Source organism: Ranitomeya imitator, chromosome 1, assembly GCF_032444005.1.
Source record: "Ranitomeya imitator isolate aRanImi1 chromosome 1, aRanImi1.pri, whole genome shotgun sequence".
Taxonomy (NCBI): domain Eukaryota; kingdom Metazoa; phylum Chordata; class Amphibia; order Anura; family Dendrobatidae; genus Ranitomeya; species Ranitomeya imitator.
In genome coordinates, this window is record NC_091282.1 from 578,065,548 (window position 1) to 578,092,551 (window position 27,004).

General features: G+C 45.3%; 1 protein-coding gene across 7 annotated transcripts in view; it reads left to right on the plus strand.

The window, feature by feature from the left end:
• Nucleotides 1–27,004, plus strand: part of SIRT6 (sirtuin 6) — a 293,306-nt gene that overhangs the window by 97,372 nt on the left and 168,930 nt on the right. For 5 of the 7 annotated variants that reach the window (XM_069767854.1, XM_069767852.1, XM_069767855.1 and 2 more), the window contains one exon: nt 9,830–10,012. The exons of the other annotated variants lie outside the window; for them this stretch is intronic. In XM_069767854.1, the coding sequence (XP_069623955.1) occupies nt 9,830–10,012 (183 nt within the window). The remainder of the gene's footprint in view (nt 1–9,829; nt 10,013–27,004) is intronic. 7 annotated transcript variants of the gene reach the window in all.

A 27,004-nucleotide genomic window follows, 5' to 3' on the forward strand; every position in this document is an offset into this window, starting at 1 on the left:
GAATTGAGATGGGACGCCATGTTGCGTTTGGAGAGCCACTGATGTGCCTAAACATTGAAACCCCCCACAAGTGACACCATTTTGGAAAGTAGACCCCCTAAGGAACTTATCTGGATGTGTGGTGAGCACTTTGACCCACCAAGTGCTTCACAGAAGTTTATAATGCAGAACCGTAAAAATAAAAAATCATATTTTTTCACAAAAATTATATTTTTGCCCCCAATTTTTTATTTTTCCAAGGGTAAGAGAAGAAATTGGACCTCAAAAGTTGTTGTCCAATTTGTCCTGAGTACGCTGATACCCCACATGTGGCAGTAAACCACTGTTTGGGCGCATGGGAGAGCTCGGAAGGGAAGGAGCGCAGTTTGACTTTTCAATGCAAAATTGACAGAAATTGAGATGGGACGCCATGTTGCGTTTGGAGAGCCACTGATGTGCCTAAACATTGAAACCCCCCACAAGTGACACCATTTTGGAAAGTAGACCCCCTAAGGAACTTATCTAGAGGTGTGGTGAGCACTTTGACCCACCAAGTGCTTCACAGAAGTTTATAATGCAGAACCGTAAAAATAAAAAATCATATTTTTTCACAAAAATTATATTTTTGCCCCCAATTTTTTATTTTTCCAAGGGTAAGAGAAGAAATTGGACCTCAAAAGTTGTTGTACAATTTGTCCTGAGTACGCTGATACCCCATATGTGGCAGTAAACCACTGTTTGGGCGCATGGGAGAGCTCGGAAGGGAAGGAGCGCCGTTTGACTTTTCAATGCAAAATTGACAGGAATTGAGATGGGACGCCATATTGCGTTTGGAGAGCCACTGATGTGCCTAAACATTGAAACCCCCCAGAAGTGACACCATTTTGGAAAGTAGACCCCCTAAGGAACTTATCTGGATGTGTGGTGAGCACTTTGACCCACCAAGGGCTTCACAGAAGTTTATAATGCAGAGCCATAAAAATAAAACAAAATTTTTTTCCCACAAAAATTATTTTTTAGCCCCCAGTTTTGTAATTTCCCTAGGGTAACAGGAGAAATTGGACCCCAAAAGTTGTTGTCCAATTTGTCCTGAGTACGCTGATACCCCATATGCGGGGGGGAACCACCGTTTGGGCGCATGGGAGGGCTCGGAAGGGAAGGAGCGCCATTTGGAATGCAGACTTAGATGGAATGGTCTGCAGGCGTCACATTGCGTTTGCAGAGCCCCTAATGTACCTAAACAGTAGAAACCACCCACAAGTGACACCATTTTGGAAAGTAGACCCCCTAAGGAACTCATCTTGATGTGTTGTGAGAGCTTTGAACCCCCAAGTATTTCACTACAGTTCATAACGCAGAGCCATGCAAATAAAAAATATTTTTTTTTCCACAAAAATTATATTTTAGCCCCCAGTTTTGTATTTTTCCAAGGTTAGCAGGAGAAATTGGACCCTAAATGTTGTTGTCCAATTTGTCCTGAGTACGCTGATACCCGATATGTGGGGGGGAACCACCGTTTGGGCGCATGGGAGGGCTCGGAAGGGAAGGAGCATCATTTGGAATGCAGACTTAGATGGATTGGTCTGCAGGCGTCACATTGCGTTTGCAGAGCCCCTAATGTACCTAAACTGTAGAAACCCCCCACAAGTGACCCCATGTTGGAAACTAGACCCCTCAATGAACTTATCTAGATGTGTTGTGAGAACTTTGAACCCCCAAGTGTTTCACTACAGTTTATAACGCAGAGCCGTGAAAATAAAAAATCTTTTTGTTTTCCCACAAAAATTATTTTTTAGCCCCCAGTTTTGTATTTTCCCAAGGGTAACAGGAGAAATTGGTCCACAAAAGTTGTTGTCCAATTTGTCCTGAGTACGCTGATACCCCATATGTTGGGGTAAACCCCTGTTTGGGCACACAGGAGAGCTCGGAAGGGAAGGAGCACTGTTTTACTTTTTCAACGCAGAATTGGCTGGAATTGAGATCGGACGCCATGTCGTGTTTGGAGAGCCCCTGATGTGCCGAAACAGTGGAAACCCCCCAATTATAACTGAAACCCTAATCTAAAGACACCCCTAACCCTAATTCCAACGGTAACCCTAACCACACCTCTAACCCTGACACACCCCTAACCCTAATCCCAACCCTATTCCCAACTGTAAATGTAATCTAAACCCTAACCCTAACTTTAGCCCCAACCCTAACTGTAGCCCCAACCCTAACCCTAGCCCTAACCCTAGCCCTAACCCTAGCCCTAACCCTAGCCCTAACCCTAGCCCTAACCCTAGCCCTAACCCTAGCCCTAACCCTAGCCGTAACCCTAGCCCTAACCCTAGCCCTAACCCTAGCCCTAGCCCTAGCCCTAACCCTAGCCCTAACCCTAACCCTAGCCCTAACCCTAGCCCTAATGGGAAAATGGAAATAAATAAAAAAATTTTTATTTTTCCCTAACTAAGGGGGTGATGAAGGGGGGTTTGATTTACTTTTATAGCGAGTTTTTTAGCGGATTTTTATGATTGGCAGCCGTCACACACTGAAAGACCCTTTTTATTGCAAAAAATATTTTTTGCAATACCACATTTTGAGAGCTATAATTTTTCCATATTTTGGTCCACAGAGTCATGTGAGGTCTTGTTTTTTGCGGGATGAGTTGACGTTTTTATTGAAAACATTTTTGGGCACGTGACATTTTTTGATCGCTTTTTATTCCGATTTTTGTGAGGAAGAATGACCAAAAGCCAGCTATTCATGAATTTCTATTGGGGGAGGCGTTTATACCGTTCCGCGTTTGGTAAAATTGATAAATCAGTTTTATTCTTCGGGTCAGTGCGATTACAGCGATACCTCATTTATATCATTTTTTTATGGTTTGGCGCTTTTATACGATAAAAACTATTTTACAGAAAAAATAATTATTTTTGCATCGCTTTATTCTCAGGACTATAACTTTTTTATTTTTTTGCTGATGATGCTGTATGGCGGCTCTTTTTTTGCGGGACAATATGACGCTTTCAGCGGTACCATGGGTATTTATATCTGTCTTTTTGATCGCGTGTTATTCCACTTTTTGTTCGGCGGTATGATAATAAAGCGTTGTTTTTTGCCTCGTTTTTTTTTTTTTTTCTTACGGTGTTTACTGAAGGGGTTAACTAGTGGGACAGTTTTATAGGTCGGGTCGTTACGGACGCGGCGATACTAAATATGTGTACTTTTATTGGTTTTTTTTTTTTATTTAGATGAAGAAATGTATTTATGGGAATAATATTTTTTTTTTTTTCATTATTTTGGAATATTTTTTTTAATTTTTTTTACACATTTGGAAAATTTTTTTTTAACTTTTTTACTTTGTCCCGGGGGGGACATCACAGATCAGTGATCTGACAGTTTGCACAGCACTCTGTCAGATCACTGATCTGACATGCAGCGCTGCAGGCTTCACAGTGCCTGCTCTGAGCAGGCTCTGTGAAGCCACCTCCCTCCCTGCAGGACCCGGATCCGCGGCCATCTTGGATCCGGGGCTGGAGGGAGCAGGGAGGGAGGTGAGACCCTCGCAGCAACGCGATCACATCGCGTTGCTCGGGGGGTCTCAGGGAAGCCCGCAGGGAGCCCCCTCCCTGCGCGGTGCTTCCCTGCACCGCCGGCACATCGCGATCATCTTTGATCGCGGTGTGCCAGGGGTTAATGTGCCGGGGGCGGTCCGTGACCGCTCCTGGCACATAGTGCCGGATGTCAGCTGCGATAAGCAGCTGACACCCGGCCGCGATTGGCCGCGCTCCCCCCGTGAGCGCGGCCGATCGGCTATGACGTACTATCCCGTCCAGGGTCAGATAAGCCCAGGGCACCTCGACGGGATAGTACGTCTAAGGTCACAGAGGGGTTAAACTTTTTTTTTTTTTTTTCATTTTTTTTTACTTTTTTTTTTTTTTTTTTTTACTTTTTTTTTTTTTTTTACTTTTGCCATGCTTCAATAGCCTCCATGGGAGGCTAGAAACTGGCACAACTCGATCGGCTCTGCTACATAGCAGCGATCATCCGTTTGCTGCTATGTAGCTGAAATGCAGGCTTGCTATGAGTGCTGACCACAGGGGGGCGCTCACAGCAGGCCTGCATCAGTAACCATAGAGGTCTCGAGGACCTCTATGGTTACAACGTCCTGACGCATCGCCGACCCCCGATCATGTGACGGGGTTGGCGATGCGATCATTTGCGGCCGCGCGGCCGGAAGCGCCGGTTAAATGCCACTGTCAGCGTTTGACAGCGGCATTTAACTGGTTAATAGCGGCGGGTGAATCACGATTTCACCCGCCGCTATTGTGGGCTCATGTCAGCTGTTCAAAACAGACGACATGTCCCGGCTTTGAGGTGGGCTCAGCGCCGGAGCCCACATTAAAGCAGGGGACCCGACTTCCGCAGTAATAGTATGGCGGAGGTCGGGAAGGGGTTAAAAGATTATTTTTCTGAAATAAATGGTGTGGGCTCTCTCGTAATTTTCTTATCCAGCAGAGGGAAAGCCAACTGCTGGGGGCTATTGTTTAAAGCCTGGTAATACTCGTAGAGCTTCCCAGGCTGTTAATATCAGCTCACAGCCGTATACTTAGCCTTTACTGGCTATTAAAATCCAGGATCCCCAAAAAAATCATAGGGTCCCCCTATAATTAATAACCAGCAAATGCTATGCAGACAGCTGTGGACTGATATTAATAGCCTAGGAAGGGGCCATGCATATCGCCCTCAACCCCTCCAGGCTAAGAACATCAGCTCTCACCCATCCCAGAGAAGGTAGAAATGGTGCAATTCTTGCACTTAGCCTCACTCTTCCCACTTGCCCTGATGTGGGATAATAGGTGGGGGGTTGATGTCTCCTTTGTATTGTCAGGTGACATAAAGCCCAAAGGTTAGTAATGGATAGGCGTCTATAAGACGCCCCCATTACTATCTCTATAGTCATATTGTATAAAAACACACACACTCAGGATAAAGTCCTTTTAATTGAAAAAATGACAGATTCTTTTAATAAATCTTGATTATACCATACTTACAGCATCACCCATTCCAGAGACATCCATTGTCCCCTGCAAGAGAATTAAAATTTAAAACAACAATATCCCTCGCCTCTCTGTTGTTCTGCCCCATGCCGTAATCCATGTCTCGGGGATAAACAGCTTTCAACATGGACGGTGCCAAGATGCGACTGTCCAGGCTGAGAACCACTGGGAGAATAAGCTGCTGCGAGTGCAGTGTCGGTGACTAGCGGTGGCGGCATCGAGGTTATCGCAGATCACTGAGGCTGCGTTCCCAGCCGGGCTGAACTGTGGTGGCCTCAGTGAGATCCCCACTAGCACTGTGAGAACGTCTCATGATGCAAAATTCTCCCAGTGACCTGCGGTAAACTTGAGAATGTTACGTCGCAGCGGCTCATTCTTCCAGTGGTTCTTAGCCTGGACGGTTGCATATTGGCACTGTCCAGGTTGAAAACTTTTTATCCCCAGACATGGATTACGTGGCGGGACAGAACAACAGAGAGGGGAGGGATATTGTTGTTTTTTATTTTAGTTTTATAACAGGAGACGAGGGATTCAGTGGAATTTGATGATAGGGGAGTATAACTGTGTTTATTATTGTTAAACTAAAACACACTTTTAGTTTATTTCAAATAAAAGACTTTATACTTCCTATGTCTTTATCTACCATATAACTATAGGATTAGTAATGGATAGGTGTTTTATAGATGCCTCTTTATTAGTAATCCGTGGGCCTGCTATCACCTGACAATACGAAGGTGACATCAACCCCACAAATATGAACCCCATTGACACCGCTACAGGGCAAATAAGAAGAGCCGGGCAAAGCTCTAGAATTGGCGCATCTAATAGATGCGCCTTTTCAGAGCGGCTGGGGGCTGCTATTTTTAGGCTGGGGGGGGTCCAATATATATTGGCCCCTCACCAGCCTCCAGCTGTCTGCTTTAGCAAGGCTGGTTGTCAAAAATAGGGGGGACCCCATGCTGTTTTTCTAAATTATTTACAACGCAGGAGGCGGCTGATGAATACTCCCATCAGCTTCTCCTGCTCTGGATGCTATCGGCAGCAGGTGTCGGCTGATGGGAGCAGTAGTCCCATCAGCTGACACCAGTGACCGGAGTTAAACTTAATACCACCGATCACAGCTACTGTCTCACACTTTCTTTTGACAGTGTAGGAACCGAAGCTGTGTGACCGGCAGTGATGATTTTACTGCCGATCAGAAATGTTTTTTTCTTCACTGTCATGCACATGGCAGCATGACAAACACTTGATGTTTAGGCCCCCATTCAAGTGCATGGGTTCCAGGTTCGAGTCCACTGCTCAGTGTCTGTTGAATGACAGGCTGTATGGTCGCATCATGCAACCATGCAGCCTGCCAACTAGATGCAGCACAGCTGACTGAGGTCACATCCTGCTGTCCTTGACTTTTCTGCAGCAAATACGCTGCAATAAAATGATACATGTGTTTTTGCAGCGTTATTTCACCACCCATTCAAGTCCATAGGTGAAAAACGCTGAATAAAGCGCTTAAGAAGTGACATGCTCTATGTTCAAAAAAACTATGCAAAGCACAAAATACTTAGTCTTATGAGTAGGAAGGCAGTTGTGACCTGTATGTGCTAGAACTTGAAGAGTTTTTATCCTCTTCAGTGTTTTAGGGTTAAGGATAGGGCGCCAGTGAGGAGTATTTTGAAATTTTTGCAAAAGGGTCTCTATTTAGGTCTATCGGCCAGTATCCTAAAAGTCCAGGAGGCGGCACTTTGGGCTCAGCACAACTGTGATTTGGCTAGTAAATATTAGGTGTCACGGTATATTACAGAATCATCAAGAAAAGAAAAATAGTCCCATGGGATTTGAATTTGGTCCTGGCAGCCTTAAAGGACATACCATTTGAGCCCTTAGAATCTACACCCCTTGAGATTCTTTCACTTAAAACAGCCCTTTTGGTAGCACTATGCTATGTCAGGGATATTCAAGCTCTTTCTATAGTACCACCTTTTACTCAAATTCTATGTGACAGAGTACTCTTTAAGCCAGATCCATCCTACCTACCTAAACTAGCATCCCGATTTCATAGATTGCAAGAGGTAGTTCTTCTTTCTTTTTGTTCTAATCCAAGGAACCAGAAGGAGGAAAAACTTCTTACTTTGGATGTTAGAAGATGCATACTCAGATTCCTGTCCGCTGCAGAAAACTGGAGAAAAGATAGTTCAGGTTTCTAAGAATGGGCTTAAAGCCTCAAAACCCACAATTGCTAGATGAATTAGATAGGACATTTTTTACCTACTCGGCAAGTGGCAAAGCAATCCCAGAATGTTTAAAGGGTCACTCGATACGGACCGTGGCGACCTCCTGGGCAGAGAGATCAGACGCCTCAATTGAAGAGATTTTGTAAGGCAGCAACCTGATCCTCTCTTTCCACTTTCTATAGACCTTAGACTCAATATGGGTGCATCTTACGATCTTGCAATGTGTGCTCCTGAAGGGTGCTTTAGCCTGTGGTCCCTCCCTGAATTCTTAGTTTCTCTGTAATTCTCTAGTGGTGCTGTCATGGGTGATCAATAAAGTCCTAGTTACCTGCCGGTAACGGGATTTTTCGTAGCCCATGACAGGAGCCTTGTAATCCCTCCCATCACGTGTGGGTGAGCACTTCTTTCATTAGGGTTGTGATTCCACACCTTTAAGATTGTGGTATTGGTTGATTGTTTTTTTTTTATTATAATAACAGTTGGAGGTCCTTTCATGCTCTGTAATCCAACTTATGCGAAGGAGAGGTGCCACCCTTTTTAGCCTGTAGGTATCCTGTCCTTGGCGAATGGATCACCTCACTTGTGGTGCTGTCATGGGTTCTGAAAAATCCAGTTACCGGTAAGTAACTTAAGACTTTTTTTAGCCCTTGGAGGAGTTCTAGATGTCCCCTTTAATAACCTTGTCTGTACACCCCTGCATAGCGGTTTCCTATGGGAGGATGAAAGCTTCCTAGCACATATTGCACATTTATGGCTTGCCACTTTAATTTTACTCTTCGGTGCAAGAGCCTAGTTCCCCGTAAAGAGAGAGGAGTAAGACATAAGGCTAAGCTATATATAACCTGCACCAAGGAGAAGGACCTACCAATGCCAGGAAAGCTTTCTGGGACTGGATTTACGCTGGACTCTGCAGATGCAGAGAGGGAAGAACATGAATGCTCCATAATTCAAAGGATAGGTCCTGCCTTAGGGTGCTTTCTGTCTGGGACACTTGTATACAAGTGACTGGACCCATCGCACCCTCATCTAACAAGATGAGACTCCTCCCCCTGGTCCGAAACTGAAAACAAGAGGGGTTCTCCTGCAATTACTAGTTGCTATTTTCCTCTGAGCCCTCTCCATGTACACCAATTGTGATATCGATCATGCATTCTAGCTTGGAACGCAACTGGTAGTGAAGCTGTATGGGAGTGCCTGGTGTCTGAAGGGGAGGGAGAGGCAGAAGGCTGGGGAGCTCGGGGAGGCCAACTAGCCTGCAGCCATCCAGCTTTACCTGGAGTCTCAAAGGATAGAGCATGCCTGTGTCTGAGAAATCAAGAGCCGCACGAAGAGGAAAGACCTCACAATTGTTCTCTGCTGCCCGGCTCCAATCCAGGTACACAGCAAGCTCTGCCGCCGGCCACAGAGGGCTGCTGGTATAATCTCTTCATGCCCCAATAGGGAAAGGAAAAACACTGGAGAGAGGGTGTGGGAGGGACTATTTGATTTTTGTGTTTCCTGATCCTATTAGAGTGGGGTGACATCCTCCTGTGGTACTGTCTTGGAGGGTTATTAGAGGAAAAGGGGTTGCTGCTGGCTCCTCCCTGCCCTGCTTTGCTTGATCGATAGGTCATATTGGGATAGGATACGGTTTGGGCAGAATGAATCACAGGGAACTGATGCAGGATATAAAGTTTAGGTTTGTAAATTGATGTAAGTCTGCAAATTCTAGTAAATCAGACTTTTCGTTTCTTTTATGACTTTTAGTTTCTTTTATGCAGTTTAAAAAGTGTGAGATACGAATTTCATTTCAGATTCATCTTTGTAGTTATGGTTAAAAATTTGACTATGTCCTCTTAGGTGTGTGTATTAGGTTTTTTTTTCCATTTGAATAGATTGCACTTATCACATATGTCAGCATGTGCACTGCACATAAGCCACAATATATTGCGAATTCTCTTGTTAAAGAAATTGAAGGGGGACCTTTCACCAATTTTTTTTATGTTGAACTGGACACCAGATGCAATAGTGGCTTGAAACCGGAGTAAAACATTTTGTCTTGCTTTTTTTTGTTTTTGCATCTGTGGGTGTTATCAGCTTTGACTGGGGGCGTATACCTTTTCTCCCTGTATGATTCTGACCAATCATAAGCAGGCAGCAACACTCAAGGGAAAGAAAACAACACCCCCACCATAGTATAGAGCATGTTTCTCTGTGTATGAGCTGTAATGATACAGCTCTGATCTCCTGGCCTAACCTTCTGCATAAATCGGTGTGGGTTAGGGTCATTTCAGTTGAGTTTAGCTATGTCACATTTCACACCCTTCTATTTGGTGTTCTTTAAACTGTCAAGTGTATGTTTTGTTGGTGGGTGCCTCTGTTGAAAAATGTGAACTAGACTTTTCAGCACAGCCATGGAAAAAGTGGAATTCTATAATTTGTTGACCAAATGTATGTTAAACTGGCAGAGTTGTGTACACATTTGAAAAGTGGAATCCTGTGTTTGAATTTAAACATCTTCGGGCACATCACTGAATATACAATGAAAACACTGTAAGAATCTAAACTTATTAAACTCCCAGCAAATCTCTTTTCTTTCAGAGGTCCTAATGGTGTGTGGACATTGGAGGAAAAAGGCTTAAATCCTAAATTTGACACAACATTTGAAACTGCTCGTCCATCTCCAACGCACATGGCACTTCTTCAGCTACAGAAAGTTGGTATCCTGAAGTTTTTGATCAGCCAAAATGTAGATGGCTTGCACGTAAGATCAGGGTTCCCAAGGTATGTTGCATCATTTATATTTATGTATTTTATTAATCACAATTATTCACATTTTAATTTTCAAATAAGGTATGCAAAAAATGTAATGACTTTTTTATATAGCATTTCAAATGTGTTGAGATTCTTGAGTGCAGGAATGAGATGCTTAACTTTATATTGAGTTTTTTTTTTATAATGGAGGAATAAATAGATGCAAAAGTGCTTCAAGCCATTAACCCCTTCCCAACATACTCCATATATATGGCTTTGTGGGAGCAATTTTCCCACAAATCATCGTATATATGCGGCATGATGATCTCATGGGCTCAAACTGAGCGCCGCTGCGAACAAATGTGGGTGTCAGCTCTACAGTACAGACCAAAACTTTGGACACACCTTCTCATTTAAAGATTATTCTGCATTTTCATGACTATGAAAATTGTACATTCACACTGAAGGCATCAAAACTATGAATTAACACATGTGGAATTATACACTTAACAAAAAAGTGTGAAACAACTGAAAATATGTCTTATATTCTAGGTTCTTCAAAGTAGCCACCTTTTGCTTTGATGACTGCTTTGCACACTCTTGGCATTCTCTTGATGAGCTTCAAGAGGTAGTCACCGGGAATGGTTTTCACTTCACAGGTTTGCCCTGTCATGTTTAATAAGTGGGATTTCTTGCCTTATTAATGGGTTTGGGACCATCAGTTGTGTTGAGCAGAAGTCTGGTGGATACACAGCTGCTAGTCCTACTGAATAGACTGTTAGTTGCTTTTTCTTGCCATAATACAAATTCTAAGTTAAGAAAAACGAGTGGCGATCATTACTTTAACCCCTTTCTGACATCGGATGTACTATCCCGTCCATGTGGGGTGGACCCCTATGACCATGGACGGGATAGTACGTCCAGCGCGATCGGCGGTGCTCACGGGGGGAGCGCCGCCGATCGCGGCCGGGTGTCAGCTGCCTATCGCGGCACATTAACCCCTGGCACACCGCGATCAAAGATGATCGCGATGTGCCCGGCGGTGCAGGGAAGCATCGCGCAGGGAGGGGGCTCCCTGCGGGCTTCCCTGAGCCCCCCGCAGCAACGCGATGTGGTCTTACCTCCCTCCCTGCCTGTTCCAGCCCCGGATCCAAGATGGCCGCAGATCCGGGTCCTGCAGGGAGGGAGGTGGTTTCACAGAGCCTGCTCAGAGCAGGCACTGTGAAGCAGCCTGCACTGCTCTCAGATCGGTGATCTGACAGAGTGCAGTGCAAACTGTCAGATCACCGATCTGTGATGTCCCCCCCCCCCTCGGACAAAGTAAAAAAGTTAAAAAAAAAATTTCAAATGTGTAAAAAAAAATATTCCAAAATAATGAAAAAAATATATATTATTCCCTTAAATACATTTCTTTATCTAGAAAAGAATAAAACTAGAAGTTAGGCCACCGCGCTACCTTTCTCCTAAATAATGAATATAGTAAACTAAAAGGTACCCACAAAAAGATTAAGAAGAGCACTTACTTAGTGACTGAAGTGCCAAAACTTTGACTGCGGAGACTTGGTGGAGCGCTGAGGAGGTGAAGACAGCCGCTCCTCCGTGAGTCCGAGATGAGGGGGTCCGGACGGCGGCGTGAAGCGACAGGCCCGAGGGGAGCGTCCTCCCTATTGGCGCCTGACTGCCACACGCGCGCCGGAAATGTAGACAAGCGGCGTCCTGGCCAAGGGCGCCGCTACACTGCGGCGAGGAATAGGGGGGCGTGGTCTGGGTGACGTCACCCGGAGCTACAAAAAAATTGAGCAGAAGACGGGTGCCGAACAGGGCCTCTATTGCCTACGCGTTTCGAAGGTCACCGGACCTTCTTCGTCAGGGCTAGAGGTCCCTGGCTGTCTGCTGCTCTATATAGGGTAAAAAGGCGCCGCCCACTATTCAAAAGAGAAACTAAATGCATATGTGTGCATGAAAGTGTCGCTAGGCGACAGGGAGAGGCTGTAAACTTATAAGCCCATAGACCTAATGGAATACCTTAGAATAATAGGTTGTCTGTGCTGCTAAATGCATAATACTAATCTTAAAAATTTTTTTATTTTATTTAATAAATACATTAAAAAATACATTTGAAAGAGGCAATTGCTATAAAAATATGTGAAAAAGGGGGGGAATTTGTATATAATTTATTAAAAAGGGAGAGGGGGAAAAAAAGGGAAGAGAATACTTATAAAATATCATACATAAATAAATAACTATTTAAAAGCATAAAGCTCCAATTCATGATTCAGACCCTTAGGGGCCAGGCTGTCTAAGTATTCTCTTCCCTTTTTAGTCTAGTCTAGTTTCCAATATGGGGTCACTTGTGGGGGGTTTCAATGTTTAGGCACATCAGGGGCTCTCCAAACGCAACATGGCGTCCCATCTCAATTCCAGTCAATTTTGCATTGAAAAGTCAAATGGCGCTCCTTCGCTTCCGAGCTGTGCCATGCGCCCAAACAGTGGTTTACCCCCACATGTGGGGTATTGGCGTGCTCAGGACAAATTGTACAACAATGTTTGGGGTCCATTTTCTCCTGTTACCCTTGGTAAAATAAAACAAATTGGAGCTGAATTAAATTTTTTGTGAAAAAAAGTTAAATGTTCATTTTTATTTAAACATTCAAAAAATTCCTGTGAAGCACCAGAAGGGTTAATAAACTTCTTGAATGTGGTTTTGAGCACCTTGAGGGGTGTAGTTTTTAGAATGGTGTCACACGTATTTTCTATCATATAGACCCCTCAAAATGACTTCAAATGAGATGTGGTCCCTAAAAAAAAAATGGAGTTGTAGAAATGAGAAATTGCTGGTCAACTTTTCACGCTTATAACTCCCTAATAAAAAAAAATTTTGGTTCCAAAATTGTGCTGATGTAAAGTAGACATGTGGGAAATGTTACTTATTAAGTATTTTGTGTGACATATCTCTGTGATTTAATTGCATAAAAATTCAAAGTTGGAAAATTGCGAAATTTTCATAATTTTCGCCAAATTTCCGTTTTTTTCACAAATAAACGCAGGTACTATCAAAGAATTTTTACCATTGTCATGAAGTACAATATGTCACGAGAAAACAGTGTCAAATTCACTGGGATCCGTTGAAGCGTTCCAGAGTTATAACCTCATAAAGGGACAGTGGTCAGAATTGTAAAAATTGGCCCGGTCATTAACGTGCAAACCACCCTTGGGGGTAAAGGGGTTAAATAAATACATGTACAGTAAGCTGCATACACTGTTCTAATTGTATTTTTCACTGACATCTATATGTCTACCTGTTTTTATGTATTTACTGTATGTAATCCATCTCTTCTCTCCTGTCAGCTCCTGCTGTGATTTTACACTGCATGGCTGCTGAATTGTCAGATTTTCTTCTATCTTTGTAATATATACATATACCATATATATTTATGTATTCTATATGTATATACCGTATATACTCGAGTATAAGCCGAGATTTTCAGCCCAAATTTTTGGGTTGAAAGTGCCCCTCTCGGCTTATACTCGAGTCAATGTGGGTGGCAGGGTCGGCGGGTGAGGGGGTGAGGGCGCTGAGGTATACTTACCTAGTCCCAGCGATCCTCGCGCTGTCCCTGTTGTCCCACGGGCTTCTGTGCTGCAGCTTCTTCCCCTCTTCAGCGGTCACGTGGGACCGCTCATTAGAGATATGAATAAGCGGCTCCACCTCCCATAGGGGCGGAGCCGCCTATTCATTCCTCTAATCAGCGGTGCCGGTGACCGCTGACAGGAAGAGCTGCGGCACCGAAGACCAGGCAGAGGGACAGCGCGAGGTTCGCCAGGACTAGGTAAGTATAGCATATTCACCTGTCCTCGTTCCAGCCGCCGGGCGCCGCTCCATCTTCCCGGCCGGCGCCTCCATCTTCCCGGCGTCTGCGCTCTGACTGTTCAGGCAGAGGGCGCGATGACGCATACAGTGTGCGCGGCGCCCTCTGCCTGATCAGTCAGAGCAGAGACGCCGGGAAGATGGAGGCGCCGGAACGAGACGCCGGGAGCTGCAATCAAGGGAGGTGAGTATGTGGTTTTTTTTTTTATTGCAGCAGCGGCGGCAGAGATTTCTATGGGGCACAATGAACGGTGCAGAGCACCGTATATGGCACAGCAATGGGGCACAATGAACGGTGCAAAGCACCGTATATGGCACAGCAATGGGGCACAATGAACGGTGCAGAGCACCGTATATGGCACAGCAATGGGGCACAATGAACGGTGCAGAGCACCGTATATGGGCACAGATATGGGGCACAATGAACGGTGCAGAGCACTGTATATGGCACAGCAATGGGGCACAATGAACGGTGCAAAGCACCGTATATGGCACAGCAATGGGGCACAATGAACGGTGCAGAGCACCGTATATGGCACAGCAATGGGGCACAATAAACGGTGCAGAGCACCGTATATGGCACAGCAATGGGGCACAATGAACGGTGCAGAGCACCGTATATGGCACAGCAATGGGGCACAATGAATGGTGCAGAGCACCGTATATGGCACAGCAATGGGGCACAATGAACGGTGCAGAGCACCGTATATGGCACAGCAATGGGGCACAATGAACGGTGCAGAGCACTGTATATGGCACAGCAATGGGGCACAATGAACGGTGCAGAGCACCGTATATGGCACAGCAATGGGGCACAATGAACGGTGCAGAGCACCGTATATGGCACAGCAATGGGGCACAATGAACGGTGCAGAGCACCGTATATGGCACAGCAATGGGGCACAATGAACGGTGCAGAGCACCGTATATGGCACAGCAATGGGGCACAATGAACGGTGCAGAGCACTGTATATGGCACAGCAATGGGGCACAATGAACGGTGCAGAGCACCGTATATGGCACAGCAATGGGGCACAATGAACGGTGCAGAGCACTGTATATGGCACAGCAATGGGGCACAATGAACGGTGCAGAGCACCGTATATGGCACAGCAATGGGGCACAATGAACGGTGCAGAGCACCGTATATGGCACAGCAATGGGGCACAATGAACGGTGCAGAGCACTGTATATGGCACAGCAATGGGGCACAATGAACGGTGCAGAGCACCGTATATGGCACAGCTATGGGGCACAATGAACGGTGCAGAGCACTATATGGGGCACAGCTATGGGGAAATAATGAACGGTGTAGAGCACTATATGGCACAGCTATGGGGAAATAATGATCTATTTTTATTTTTGAAATTCACCGGTAAATGCTGCATTTCCACCCTAGGCTTATACTCGAGTCAATAAGTTTTCCCAGTTTTTTGTGGCAAAATTAGGGGGGTCGGCTTATACTCGGGTCGGCTTATACTCGAGTATATACGGTATCTATTCTATTCTAACCTGTCAAGCTGTGATTATACTGTATGCGGCACATGAATTGCCAGCTTTTATTCTATCCATCTATCTATCATCTACTTTAAAATACTTTAGTGGCAACGCAATTATGCATCGTTACCGACTCTGAATGTACAATATTCTTGCCGAATTTATGTTTGGCGATCGTTTTCTAAACATATTCACTCATCTCTAGTTATGATGCATCAAAGGTTTTGGCGTTTAAACTGCTAGATGCAAGGAGAGGGGTTTAGGTTCAGCCCAGAGGGTAGGAGGGGAGTGACCTAAAGGGGTCAAATGCTCGTATAAAGCATGGCCTATTGCTTTTTCTCTGGGGATAAGTCAAGGAACAGAGAGGATCACCAGCCTTCAATGTAGCAGCTCCATCCTATGCAACCAGGCCTTTCATCTGACTGGTAACTAACTCTTATATTTTGCATATTTTGTCCTACTACTATTGTATTTGCATATCTGACCATTGTATATGTATTACCATCGTGTATATAATGTATTATCTAGTGTGCCCTTAAGGCGATTAAATATATAGTTTAACCTTGGGCTGCTATTTTATCATGATCCCTGAATCCACACATCTGTTTCTCTGTTTAACTCTCCTTGCTACCATGGCTGGTTTCTGGCCCGATATAATCCCGTTAATGTACCGGGCTTATATCTAACGAGAAACCGGTGGTAGTCCTACTGGGCTGACCAGGTGCTTTTTCCACTGGTGCTGGTGAAAGGGGCCTCTCAGCCTGCCAGGGTTGTGGGCAAGTTGCCAGATCCTCATGCTCCCCTGCCTCTCTGGGCCCTCGTGGGCAGTTGTGTCTATGTAAAACTGTACTAAACTGACCTTGCGTGGTCCCAGGGGATGTGGAATGTCCTGTTGGTGCAAGAAGGTTGGGAAGAATGCACTAGGGCAGTGTTCCCCAACTTCGGTCCTCAAGAGCCACCAACAGGTCATGTTTTCAGGATTTCCTTAGTATTGCACAGGTGATAATTGCATCACCTGGACAGACAAGCATTCAATAACCTGTGCAATACTAAGGAAATCCTCACAACATGACCTGTTGGTGGCTCTTGAGGACCGGAGTTGGAGTACACTGCACTAGGGGATGGGCATTAATGGCTGTGTGTTGAGTGTTTGAGGGCATACCAAATTTACACTGTTATATAAGCTGTACACTGACTACTTTACATTGTATCAAAGTGTCATATCTTCAGTGCTGTCCCATGAAAAAATATAAAATATTTTTTAAAAAGTGATGGCTGAATTCACTTTTGTGGTGGTGTTATGGAAATGTGGTTTGGATAAATCTATCCCTGTGTGCGGTGCGGTCGTTCTCAATTAGACTGAGTATTTTGAGTGCTCATCAAGAATGACACTGTACACTGTAGTGACAGAGCAGATAATAAACAAGAAAAGAAAAGCCACTATAATGTATGCACACCACCAAAAGTTATAATAAGTCACACAAGCTTTATTGGTAACATATAAAAACAATTAAAACCATACACACAAAACTCCCTCCATATACGTGTGCCCAACACTGCCCAATACACAATACTTCCATATAGTAGTGGAAAACATGCATCAAATATGGCAGATAATGAAATAGTATACACAAATAATTACTGGCAAAGCCGCCCTGTCCTGATCAGCAAAATATATATCTGTCAATAGCAAAACCCTGTCAGGCTGCAGCTGACCCACAGCAAATAGTCCTCCTGGTATGTAATGAGTAGGGCACATGCAAATATGCTTCCCCTGACAAAGCTGTCTTGAACAGCGATACGCGTAGGGCTCTCCCTCCGTTGCCCTTCACTTGCTGGCTGCCCAGTCCTTGCTATATTTTCTCTATATTCTGTGAGCCTTCTGTCTGGATCACCTTCTAGCTGCCGCAGCATGTTCCCCTCTTATGCTCAGGACGGGTGACAGCCGTGCTCCTTTTTCCTATTTGGGGTAATTATTTGGCCATATTTGCATGTGCCCTACTCATTACATACCAGGAGGACTATTTGCTGTGGGTCAGCTGCAGCCTGACAGGGTTTTGCTATTGACAGATATATCTTTTGCTGATCAGGACAGGGCGGCTTTGCCAGTAATTATTTGTGTATACTATTTCATTATCTGCCATATTTGATGCATGTTTTCCACTACTATATGGAAGTATTGTGTATTGGGCAGTGTTGGGCACACGTATATGGAGGGAGTTTTGTGTGTATGGTTTTAATTGTTTTTATATGTTACCAATAAAGCTTGTGTGACTTATTATAACTTTTGGTGGTGTGCATACATTATAGTGGCTTTTTTTGTTTATTATCTGCTCTGCGTATTAGCCATTGTTTTGCACCCGCAATATATATTTATTTATTTGATATCATTGTGGTGCGCCAACTAATTTTTGTATGATGCACTGTAGTGACAGAATAACATACCACCAATACTGATGGTTTATATTACATACATGGTTTTATAATTGCATATAGAAAGGGGGCAGTAAGTTAATTACCATATTGTCAAGCTCTTCTGCTATTGGTTATCTAAATATATATGGAATTTTGTGATTAATGCACATATGAATGCTGATTAAGCAACTAAAGTGTAACTGTCGCCTTTTCTGCATCTAGGACAACGTTGAGACGTCACTTAGTACATCTGGTGTGGTTCCCCTTTTTGCCTGGAAAGCCCCAAACAATCTGTCTGGCTTATATCATTTTATGTCAGCCATTTTAAGCAATTGATTATAGCAGATATAAGTATGTATGCAAGTGAGATCTATATAATATATATTTCCATTACAATCCCCTCTTAGGCTTCTTTCACACTAGCATTTTTTTGAATACGTCGCAATGCATCGTTTAGGGGAAAAAACACATCCTGCAAAGTTGTTTGCAGGATGCGTTTTTGCCCCATAGACTAACATTACCGACGCATTGCGATACATTGACACACGTCGCAACTGTCGTGCGACGGTTGTGCCGTGTTGTGGCAGTCCGCCGGGAGCAAAAAACGTTGCATGTAACGTTTTTTGCTGCCGACGGACCGCTTTTTCCGACCGTGCATGCGCGTTCGGAACTCAGCCCCCACCTCCCCGCACCTCACAATGGGGTAGCGGATGCGCTGGAAAAATGCATCCACTGCCTCCATTGTGCGGCGCATTCACTGCTAGCGTCGGAACCTCGGCGCTAGTGTGAAAGTAGCCTTAGATATCACTTGCCCTAATCCTAACCTCCTGTCCCAAAGCGCTGGAACTCTTTTATGCTGCCGGTGGGCTGATGCAAGCCTAATGCATACACCCCCCTCCGTACAGACTTTTCACGAATGGGCAGTCAGGAGATCTGTCCCTAACAAGGGGTTCTTGCCATTGTAATCATAGTCTCTTAGTCAACAGCATGTGTAGTCAGCGGTGTGTATTCTTTATCATCTATCCGGTCAGGCAGGGAATTCACAAAATCATTTTGGCTTGGGTGTATCTTCTGGTAAGGGAGCTTTCTTGCAATGCGATGCGTGGATCGAAGTGGGTCTTCCCTCCAGTTTCATAGAGGTTGGAATCATTACCAGCACTTGGAAAGGACCATCAAATCTGGGATCAAATGGTGTTCTCCTTACAAACTTTTTCACCAACAGCCAGTTTCCTGGCTTCAAGGAGTGCGTACTGGATCTGACAATGAAGAAAAAAAGTCGAGAATGGATATTAGCAAGTTTGTTGGTGAGCTCAATTACATAAGCAGACAAAGTTTCATATTGCATAGTCAGCTGCTGAGGGAAGAACACCCCTAACCTGGGACTAGACCCAAACAAAATTTCATATGGTGGCAGCTTTTCTGGGCCTCTGGAGTGTGCCTTACACTAAATAGTGCGATCAGGTGTGTCTCATGTCATGGTTTGTTTGTTCTTGGGCAACTTTCAACATCCTGTTCTTAAGTGTCCCGTTTAGTCTTTCCACTTTCCCGCTACTTTGGGGATGGTAGGGAGTGTGTAGACCTAAATCTGACCCTACTGATGACCAGAGCTCTCGTGTTAGGTTTGCTGTGAATGCTGGTCCCTGATCTCTCTCTATCACTTGTAGAACCCCATATCTGCACACTATCTCTGAGAGTCGCTTCTTTGTAGTAGTCTTTGCCGACTGATTTCTCAGTGGGAAAGCTTCTGGCCATCCTGAGAACAAGTCGACGACCACAAGAACGTATTGAAATCCTCCACTTTGTGGCATCTGGATGTGGTCTATCTGGATCCTCTGGAAGGGGTACAATGGTCTGGCAAGATGATGTGTAGAAACTTTCTCCACTCGTCCAGGGTTGCATTTGCCACAGGTCAAACACCTGCTAGTAAATTTGACTGTTAGGGTGGAATACCCTGGAGCGAACCAATAAGCACCAATCAAATCATTCATCTGTATCTTTGAGTGGACCCATGTGCCCATTGGACCACCATAGGGTACGTGCTTCGGGGCAAACGTGGCTTGTAGTCGATTGCATATACCCTTCCTTCTTCATGTGTTGCTCCTTTCCGCATCCAGCTCTTTTTCTCTTCCTTTGGAGCTTGTTCCTGCAACTTCTTAAACAGATCCCAGGACATCATTTTGTCATGTCTTGTCCTCAGCCGCCATGTAGTAGCCGTCCGGCTCTACGACCTCTCCAGCTTCTCCATATTGTCTTCCATTTGCTGCTTCTTTTGCTGCCATATCTGCCATGTTATTGCCCCTTGCCTCTACTGGGCTCAGTTTTCCATTTTCTTTGACTTTTAATATTGCCACCATTTTTGGAAGTAGGAGTGCGTCCAGCAGGTCTCTGATGGCTCCATGATGCTTCACGGTTGTTCCGCTTGCTGTGATGAAGTCCCTCGCAGCCCAGATGGGTCCAAAGTCGTGTGCTCTGCCATGCGAGTACCTGGAATCAATATAAATGTTTGCAGCCTTGCCTTCTGCAATCTGGCAGGCTTTCTTCAGCTCTATCAGTTCTGCTTCCTGACAGGCTAGGGGTCAGACTTCTGGACCATAAGATTAATTGATTGCTGGTTACTGCACATCCCGTATGGAATTTTCCTTAATCATCTGCAAATCTGGAGCCATCTATGTAGAGGATCAACTCTGGGTTGGTCAGTGGCTCATCCACCACATTGGGTAATCCTGCTGTTTCCTGTTGCATGATGCTGAAACAATCATGGTCGTCAGTCCGGAGCAAATCCAGATCCCTGTGAAAGGTATCATGCAGATTTTGATCTGAAGAGTCCATATCCGCATCCCCCCTTGGGAGTGGGAATCGAGTGGCTAGGTTGAGGAACGTGCATCTGGAGATGGTGACATTGTCAGGCAAGAGCAGAGAGCACTGGAGGCGAACATGCCTGGCGGTGGAGAGATGTTTTGGCTGGGTTTTGTTGAGGATTGCTGAGATGTTGTGCGGAGCCAGGATCTCCAGTGGATGTCCAAGAATGATGTCAGCAGTCTTGTCCAGGAGGACGTGTGCTGCAAATACTGCCCTCATGCAGGAGGGGGCTCCCCTTGCAACTGGATCCAGGTGAGCTGAGAAGTAGCCTAAAGGTCTCTGTTTTCCCCCTTGAATCTGTGTCAGGACACCAGTAGCATGACCTTCTTTTTCCATCAGGTAGAGATGGAATGGCTTCTCGTAGCCAGCTAGGCCTAGTGCTGGCGCTGAGACTACGGAGTCTTTCTATTTCCTGAATGAGTTGACGGCTGCATCTGACAGGAGCAACGGGGTTGCATTGATGCAATCGTACAGAGGCTGCATTAAGACCGAGGCATCAGGGATCCAAGTTCTGCAATATGAAACTAGACCAAGGAAGGCCTGTAGCATCTTTGGAGTTGTTGGGGGAGCCATCTTCTCCACAGTGGCCTTCCGGTCATCTGTCAGGTGTTTCATCTGGTGGGCAATACAGTGTCCCAGGAACGTAACTCACTTCTGACACCACTGGACTTTGTTTTTTAAGACCTTGCAGTGCTGCTCTGCCAGGTAGTATAGGAGAGACACGGAATGGGCTGTACACGTATCAAGGTCAACTGCACAAAGGAGAAGATCATCCACGTATTGTAGAATGGTGACTTCTGCATGTTCTGTAATCCAGTTGGCGAGAACGGTGGACATTGCTTTGGTGAATTGTGAAGGGCTGTTCTGGGCCCCCTGAGGCATCACTGTCCATGTATACTGTGCCCCCTGGTGCGTGAAGGCGAACAGGTTCTGGTCGTCCGGGTGAAGGGGAACACTGAAGAAAGAATTGGCCAGGTCGAACACTGTGAAAACTGTTGCTGTGGCTGGCACATTTGAGAGCAGAAAGTGTGGATTTTACACAATTGGGGTTTCAAATACTGTAGCCTCGTTCACAGCCCTCAGGTCATGCACCATTCTGAACTTGGCTGGCTCTCCTTTTACAGTCTTTTTCTTGACCGGGAAAAGCGGGGTATTGCAAGGTGACGTGCAGGGAATAATCATCCGTTTTTTTCCAGGAAGACCTTCAGTTGGTCAGAGACAGCTTGACTCTGGGCGATAGACAGGGAATACTGGGCCTTATGAGGGTACGGGGTACCTGGCTTGAGTGACACCCACACTGGGGCAACTTGAAGTTTCCCCACATCCTGGGGTCTCTTAGACCATAGGCTTTCTGGTACCATGTCCTGCACCTCCTGAGGTAAGCGTGCATCAGTTGTTTGGGGCTCCTGTAAGACCGCCAGCATGATTGATTCTTCTTGGGTCAGTTGTGAAGAAAGTGTTATGTTCCCATCTTCCTGGAACATTATGTTCACCTTCAGCTTCTGCAGTAGGTCCGCTCCCAGCAGGTTGAGTGGACAGGTCCTTGACACTAAAAACTGGGACAAGATAGTATCCTGGCAGAGTGCACACGCTCAGAGGCTTTATAAGCTGAGAATGTCTGACTTGATCATCAATCCCTATGCAAGACACAGAGAATTTTGATAGGCGGGTAGGGTCGGGGAGTTCCACATGTCTTATTACACTTCTGGCTGCACCAGTGTCCCCAAGATAAGATCTTACATCCCCATCCACTTCCAGGGTAATTTGGGGTATTGGTCCCACAGATGGGGTTTTACATGTCGGGAGCGTGGTGTCTTGCGGACCTGGCTTGCCCCTGTCCTATTTGTTTTTTCCTTGGCCTGTTCCTCTGGGAAAGGTCTTGGGTTGCGGAGGTGCTCTGCACTGGTTCCCGGGAATGGCCAAATCTGCCGCAGTTGTAACATTTGACACTACTTTTGTACTGTGGTGGCTCTTCAGGGTCTGTGGCTACCATGAGGGGGGCCATCTTCCGCACTCCTGGTTGGGACTCAATCCCTTTGGCTACTGTGAGCAGGGTGTCCACCCGGGGCTGAGCTGTCTGCTGCCTGATGTCACAAACGAGCACAGAGAGGTCAAAAAATACTCTGTTGTAAAAAAGTCACAGTAAATAAGCAAGTGCTAGTCAAAAAATGAAAAAATACAGGGTATTTAGTTAATACTTTTTTTTTTTTTTTTGCAAAAAAAGTATGTTAACCCCTTCGTGACATGCGCCGTACTAGTACTGCGCTGCCGGCACTGCATTTGTGCCAGCAGCAGTACTAGTACGGCGCACCGATCACCGCAGTCTCGCGCTGAGCGCCGCAGTGATCGGGTGCGGGTGTCAGCTGTATATGACAGCTGACACCCCGCAGCAATGCCCACGATCGGCGCTATCGCCGATCGCGGGCATTTAACCCCTCTGCTGCCGCTGTCAGTAGTGACAGCGGCATAGAGGGGGATCGCGCAGGGACAGGGGCTCCCTGCGCTCTCCCACCGGAGCAACGCAATGAGATCGCGTTGCTCCGGTGACCCGGAAGGAGTCCCCGGATCCAAGATGGCCGCCGGACTCCTTCCAGGTCATGAAATGACCTGGCTAGCCGACGCCTGCTAAGAGTTGCTGAGAGCAGGCGCCGGAAAGCCAGCTAAACTGCCTGTCAGATCGTTGATCTGACAGAGTGCTATGCACAGTGTCAGATCAACGATCTGATCTAATACAGTGATGTCCCACCCTGGGACAATGGTAGAAAGTTAAAAAAAAAAAAAATAGAACGCATAGAAAAAAATAAAAAAAATCCCCAAATAAAAAAAAAACAAACATTTCCCAGTAAATCCATTTATTTATGTAAATTAAAAAAAACAATAAAAGTACACATATTTGGTATCGCCGCGTCCGTAACGACCCGCTCTATAAAACTATCCCACTAGTTAACCCCTTCAGTGAACAACGCAAAAAATAAAAAATAAAAAACAAGGCAAAAAACATTGCTTTATTATCATACGGGCGAACAAAAAGTGGAATAACACGCGATCAAAACGACGGATATAAATAACCATGGTACCGCTGAAAACGTCATCTTGTCCCGCAAAAAAAAAGCCGCCATGCAGCATCATCAGCAGAAAAATAAAAAAGTTACAGCTCTCAGAATAAAGCGATGCAAAAACAATTATTTTTTTATATAAAATAGTTTTTATTGTGTAAAAGCGCCAAAACATAAAAAAAATTACATAAATGAGGTATCGCTGTAATCGTACTGACCTGAAGAATAAAGCTTCTTTATCCATTTTACCACACGTGGAACGGTATAAACGCCCCCCTAAAAGAAATTCAGGAATTGCTGGTTTTTGTTCATTCCGCCTCCCAAAAATCGGAATAAAAAGCGATCAAAAAACGTCATCTGCCCGAAAATGTTACCAATAAAAACGTCAACTCGTCCCGCAAAAAACAAGATCTCGCATGACTCTGTGGGCCAAAATATGGATAAATTATAGCTCTCAAAATGTGGTGATGCAAAAACTATTTTTTGCAATAAAAAGCGTCTTTTAGTGTGTGACGGCTGCCAACCCTAAAAATCCGCCAAAAAAACGCTATAAAAGTAAATCAAACCCCCCTTCATCACCCCCTTAGTTAGGGAAAAATAATAAAATGTAAAAAAAAATGTATTTATTTCCATTTTCCCATTAGGGTTATGGCTAATGCTAGGGTTAGGGCTAGGGTTGGGGTTGGGGTTAGGGTGGGGGTTAGGGTTGGGGTTAGGGTTTCAGTTAGAATTGGGGGTTTCCACTGTTTAGGCACATCAGGGGCTCTCCAAATGCGACATGGCGTCCGATCTCAATTCCAGTCAATTCTGCTTTGAAAAAGTAAAACCGTGCTCCTTCCCTTCCAAGTTCTCCTGTGCGCCCAAACAGTTATTCCCCCCCCCCCCCCCCCAACATATGGGGTATCAGCGTTCTCAGGACAAGTTGGACAACAACTTTTGGGGTCCAATTTGTCCTGTTACCCTTGGGAAAATAAAAACATAGGGGATAAAATATCATTTTCGTGGAAAAAAAATATTTTTTATTTTCACGGCTCTGCGTAATAAACTGTAGTGAAACACTTGTTGGTTCAAAGTTCTCACAACACATCTAGATAAGTTCCTTGGGGGGTCTAGTTTCCAATATGGGGTCACTTGTGGGGGGGTTTCTACTGTTTAGGTACATCAGGGGCTCTGCAAATGCAACATGACACCTGCAGACCAATCCATCTAAGTCTGCATTTCAAATGGCGCGCCTTCCCTTCCGAGCTCTGCCGTGCACCCAAACAGTGGTTCCCCCCAACATATGGGGTATCAGCGTTCTCAGGACAAGTTGGACAACAACTTTTGGGGTCTAATTTGTCCTGTTACCCTTGGGAAAACAAAAACGTGGGGGCTAAAATATCATTTTAGGTGAAAAAAATATTTTTTATTTTCACGGCTCTCCGTTATAAACTGTAGTGAAACACTTGTTGGTTCAAAGCTCTCACAACACATCTAGATAAGTTCCTTGGGGGGTCTAGTTTCCAATATGGGGTCACTTGTGGTGGGTTTCTACTGTTTAGGTACATCAGGGGCTCTGCAAATGCAACATGACACCTGCAGACCATTCCATCTAAGGCCATGTTCACACAGTGCGTTTTTTACTGCGGAACCGCAGCGGTTTTGCCGCTGCGGTTCCGCAGCTGTTTTCCATGCAGGGTACATAACAATGTAACCCTATGGAAAACAGTCACTGCTGTGCACATGATCCGGAATTTCGTTTAAAAAGCCGCGCAGAATAGCTGCGGCAAAAAAGGAGCATGTCACTTCTTTTTCCTGAACCGCAGCGGTTCTGCACCCATAGACCTCCATTGTGAGGTCAAAACCGCAGTAAAACCCGCAGATCAAAAATATATCTGCGGGTTTTACTGCGATTTGATGTGCAGAACCGCTGCAGCAGGAAGTGCGGGGGAGCGGGCGGAAGTGCGTGGGCGGAGTGTGGCTGCCCCCCGTGCTCCGATGCCCCCCCGTGCCCTAATCTCCCCCCCTTATACTTACCCGGCGTCCCGGTGTCCGTCCGGCCGTCTTCTCCCTGGGCGCCGCCATCTTGCAAAATGGCGGGCGCATGCGCAGTGCGCCCGCCGAATCTGCCGGCCGGCAGATTCGCTCCAAAGTGCATTTTGATCACTGAGATATAACCTCAGTGATCAAAATAAAAAAATAGTAAATGACACCCCCCCCACTTTGTCACCCCCATTGGTAGGGACAATAAAAAAATTAAGAATTTTTTTTTTTTCACTAAGGTTAGAATAGGGGTAGGGTTAGGGTTAGAAAACTGCATAAAAAAAAAGGATCAAAAAACGCATCAAAAAAGGACAAAAATGGACCAAATAAAGGACCTGCGTTTTCTGCCAAGAGCTGCAGTTTTTTTAAAAAAAACAGTCCTGAAAAAAAAAGGATGGAAATCCTGAACGTGTGAACATACCCTAAGTCTGCATTTCAAACAGTGCTCCTTCCCTCTGACTCCTCTGTGGGTCATTTGCATTGTAGCTGTTCCATCCTGCATGTTCTACATGGATATTTTCTCTCTGAACCCTGCTCATACAGGAACTATTCAGATGATCAGGTTTTTAAATACATCAGATAGGGATTATATACATTAGACAGGACTGCTCTATTATGGGTATACCTTGGCGATTGGTGGAGCAGCTTAACATACTTTTTTTTGCAAAAAAAACGTATTAACTAAATACCCTGTATTTTTTCATTTTTTGACTAGCACTTGCTTATTTACTGTGACTTTTTTACAACAGAGTATTTTTTTACCTCTCTGTGCTCGTTTGTGTCTTCATCTGCTGCCTGATGTGTCTGGGGGCTGCCTGCTGTGCTTGGGGTAGGGAGATTTTCACCTTCTTCCCCCGATATCATAACTTGCAATGGCTAGACTGTGCTTGGGACATAGAAGGTGCCTTGTGCTGTAAGCACTAGATACAGAGTCACCACACTGTTTGAATTGGGCTTTGGCCTAGTTGGAGAAAGAGGAGGAGAAGCATGTGCAGAAGAAAGAGGAGAAGAAAGTGAAGAGTATGGAGAAGAATGTGGAGGAGAAGGTGAATGAGGAGAAGGTGAATGAGGAGAAGGTGAATGAGGAGAAGGTGGACGATGAAAAGGGGGACAAAGACGAGAGGAAGGAGGAGGAGAAGAGGATAAGGGGGAGAAGGGAAAGAAGATAAAGGGAGAAGGAGGATAAGGAGAGGAGGAGGAGAAGGGGAGGCGGAGACAAGGAGAAGGGGAGAAGGAGAATGGCGAGAAGGGGAGAAGGTGAAGAAGAAGGTAGAGAAGGAGAAGAAGGTGGAGGAGATGAGAGGT